This window comes from Octopus bimaculoides, chromosome 4 (genome assembly GCF_001194135.2).
Source record: "Octopus bimaculoides isolate UCB-OBI-ISO-001 chromosome 4, ASM119413v2, whole genome shotgun sequence".
In the NCBI taxonomy this organism is placed as follows: Eukaryota; Metazoa; Mollusca; class Cephalopoda; order Octopoda; family Octopodidae; genus Octopus; species Octopus bimaculoides.
This window is the reverse complement of record NC_068984.1, coordinates 1,266,919-1,269,863: the sequence shown is the minus strand read 5'-3', so window position 1 is coordinate 1,269,863 and position 2,945 is coordinate 1,266,919. Positions and strand designations below refer to the sequence as shown.

Sequence of the window (2,945 nt, the reverse complement as noted above, 5' to 3'; positions counted from 1 at the left end):
TATATATATATACGTATATACGTATATATACGTATATACGTATATATACGTATATATACGTATATATATATATATATATATATATATATCAATCATACCTTATCAACAAAGTATTTTGTACTCAGTAAAACTAACAATGATCAAAGTCCGTACCTATGCCTGCTTGTGTGTAGGTATGTTCACACTACAAAATTATCAGTTACTTTGATAATTTAATAGGTTGACCTGGCCACAAACCATTTTCTTACCACTGACCAGTAGACATTAAACAATTCCTTAATAAATAAACCTAAACTAATTTAGCCACGCTCTCCTCCTTTGTTAGAAGTAAAGATAATTGGGTCACGGCAGTCAATTATTTTTTCTCCATCCTAAAAACTTCTAAATTTCTCTTTTCTAATCATATATATACACTACTCTGGTAAATCCATTCTGTCAACTGAAATAGTAGCAGAATCACTGTAAATTTCTTTGTTCCTTGGATTATAAACTCTGTTAAATCATTTTGAATGTCCTTTATTTTGAAGTTCATGAATTCATCTGATGTAAACGGTTTCTTTGCAATGATGTAATGTTTCCATTAATCAATTAAAGGACTCGTTAGAAATGGCTGTAATGGATTAACATCTACACCCCTATTGTTACTCATATTTTATTCACCTGCCTCGGAATCTGACCTTTGTAAATATATTATGGACCGTATATTTAATATAAAGTACATGTCTGAATAGCTCAAGAGTGGATTTCTTCACTCAGTTGGGTCTAATTGTCTACATCAGTGGTTCCCAACCTTTGCAGTACCAAGGGCTCCTTTTATTTAAATGAGTTTTCCCATGGGCCCTAGGATATTGCAAGGTCTGTCAGCTTAACATGCTAATGGACCCCTAATGCTACCTTTGCAGACCACCAGGGGTCCGTGGACCACAGGCTGGGAACCACTGGTCTACATACACTGCAGGAATATCATTCGGTCAGTACTTATGTATCAAGTTTGATATTTACATAATATTGTTGTGTGTGTATATTATTCTGACCTAATGAGGTACCTGAATTTGAGTACCAAATTCAACCGAATCTTTATACACATATATATAACCCATGCTAGCATGGAAAGCGGACGTTAAACGATGATGATGATGATGATGATATATATATATATATATGTATATATATATGTATCCAAAAATGGTTTTGATGGATATATAATCCTGGCAGTTACCGTGTTAACTCTTAGATTGGTTCTCAATGCTGGCTAGCCACAACGAATATTGGTGAAACTCGAGTTAGTGAAAATTTACTTAAATAAATTAATTTGGTTGCTAAAAGATAATAGAGAATGCACAATTAGCTGGGAAATAATTAGTAGAGCTAAACTGCAGAGGAAGCAAACATTGTGAATTTTTATTGAGGAAATATGCCAAATTTTTACCTCAAAATTTAATCTGATAAACCATCAACAAGAATGCACTTAAAGATGTGTTCATGCATCTAAATAGACTTTTAAGAAGTTTAAGTAAATGCTTTACACAAACTATTGGAATTCGATTTAAGTAAATTAAAACAAATAATGAACTTCCATTTTTTTCTTATAATCCTGAATAGGGTTTTGTTTTTATTATATTGGTTTTCTTTCTTTCTAATGTTTCCATAACATAATGGCTTATTTTATGTGTGCATATATTAGGTACCTCCAAACAATTCTTACACTCCCTTCTATTATACTCTAACCTTTCACTTGGCACACAGCCACCTCCTTCCCTTCCACTCCCTCCTCTCAGCTGAAAGGTCTTTGTTTTGCAATCCCACTGGTGCTGGTGCCATGTAAAAGAACACCCCTGCACACTCTGTAAAGTGGTTGGCATTAGGAAGGGCGTCCAGCCATAGGAACTGTGTCAAAATGGACAATCGGAGCCAGGAGCAGCTGTCCAGCCTACGCCAGCCATACAACGGATGCCAGCACCAGAAACGGGTGTTGAATAATGATGAGGAACTCTCAGTTATTAGTAAGTCATGCCAAAACCTCTGCACATCAACACTATGTACCAGTAATTCCTGTTTACTTCTTTATCTCTCTCTCTTCTATTTTCAGTCGGCTGGAGAGGAAAGGCTCCGACACTTCCCTCAAATCAGTTAGCAGTGAAAAGGTGAGGTGATTTTTTAATTTTTTTTATCCTTCATTTCATAAATGTCATTGACTTATTAAATCTGGGCTCAGGGATTTTCAGACACTCTTTATTAGTTTCAACCACATGGTGCTAGGTTCAGTTCCACTATGTGACATCTTGAGCAAGTGTCTCCACTATAGCTTTTGGGACAACCAAAGCCTTGTGACTGGATTCGGTAGATGGAAGCTGAAAGAAGCCCATTGTATAAATATGTGTGTGTTTTTCTGTGTCTGTCTGTCTTTGTCCTCCACCGCCGTTTGGCAACTGGTGTTGGAGGAGATTCTATGTAAAATCTTCTTCATAGATTGTTGTGACATTGCACGGTGTTGCGTTCACCCCACTTCTGACTCACATGTTAAAGGATCATTGAATTTGTTAACTCTTTAAGCAAACAGTCATCAATATGTGATTGGGCACCAGTTTGCAGAGACAAGTCATTCTGAATGGCCATTTTTAAAAAGAGTATAAAAATTTGATTTTAAAATATTAATTTTTTTAATGATTTTTATGTAGCCAGTCAGATATTCTTTTAACATTGATTAGCTTATCTAAAGTGTTAACGAGATAATTTAATGATCTGTTTGCCATGTCCATGAAATATTCCTTTACTTAACCCTACCAAACCCATTCTAAACTTATTTGATTAAATATGAAGAATATATTCTTGGTTTGTTTTAAAATAGATAATGAAAGTATAGTATCAACTCTCTCTCTCTCTTTCTCTCTCTCTCTCTCTCTTTCTCTCTCTCTCTCTCTCTCTCTCTCTCTCTCTCTCTCTCT

General features: G+C 35.1%; 1 protein-coding gene across 4 annotated transcripts in view; it reads left to right on the top strand.

Moving 5' to 3' along the window:
• LOC106869038 (sorting nexin-14) overlaps nucleotides 1–2,945 on the top strand; it is a 147,039-nt gene that overhangs the window by 84,786 nt on the left and 59,308 nt on the right. For all 4 annotated transcript variants that reach the window (XM_052966848.1, XM_052966847.1, XM_052966846.1 and 1 more), the window contains one exon: nucleotides 2,090–2,144. In XM_052966848.1, coding sequence (XP_052822808.1) covers nucleotides 2,090–2,144 — 55 coding nt within the window. The remainder of the gene's footprint in view (nucleotides 1–2,089; nucleotides 2,145–2,945) is intronic.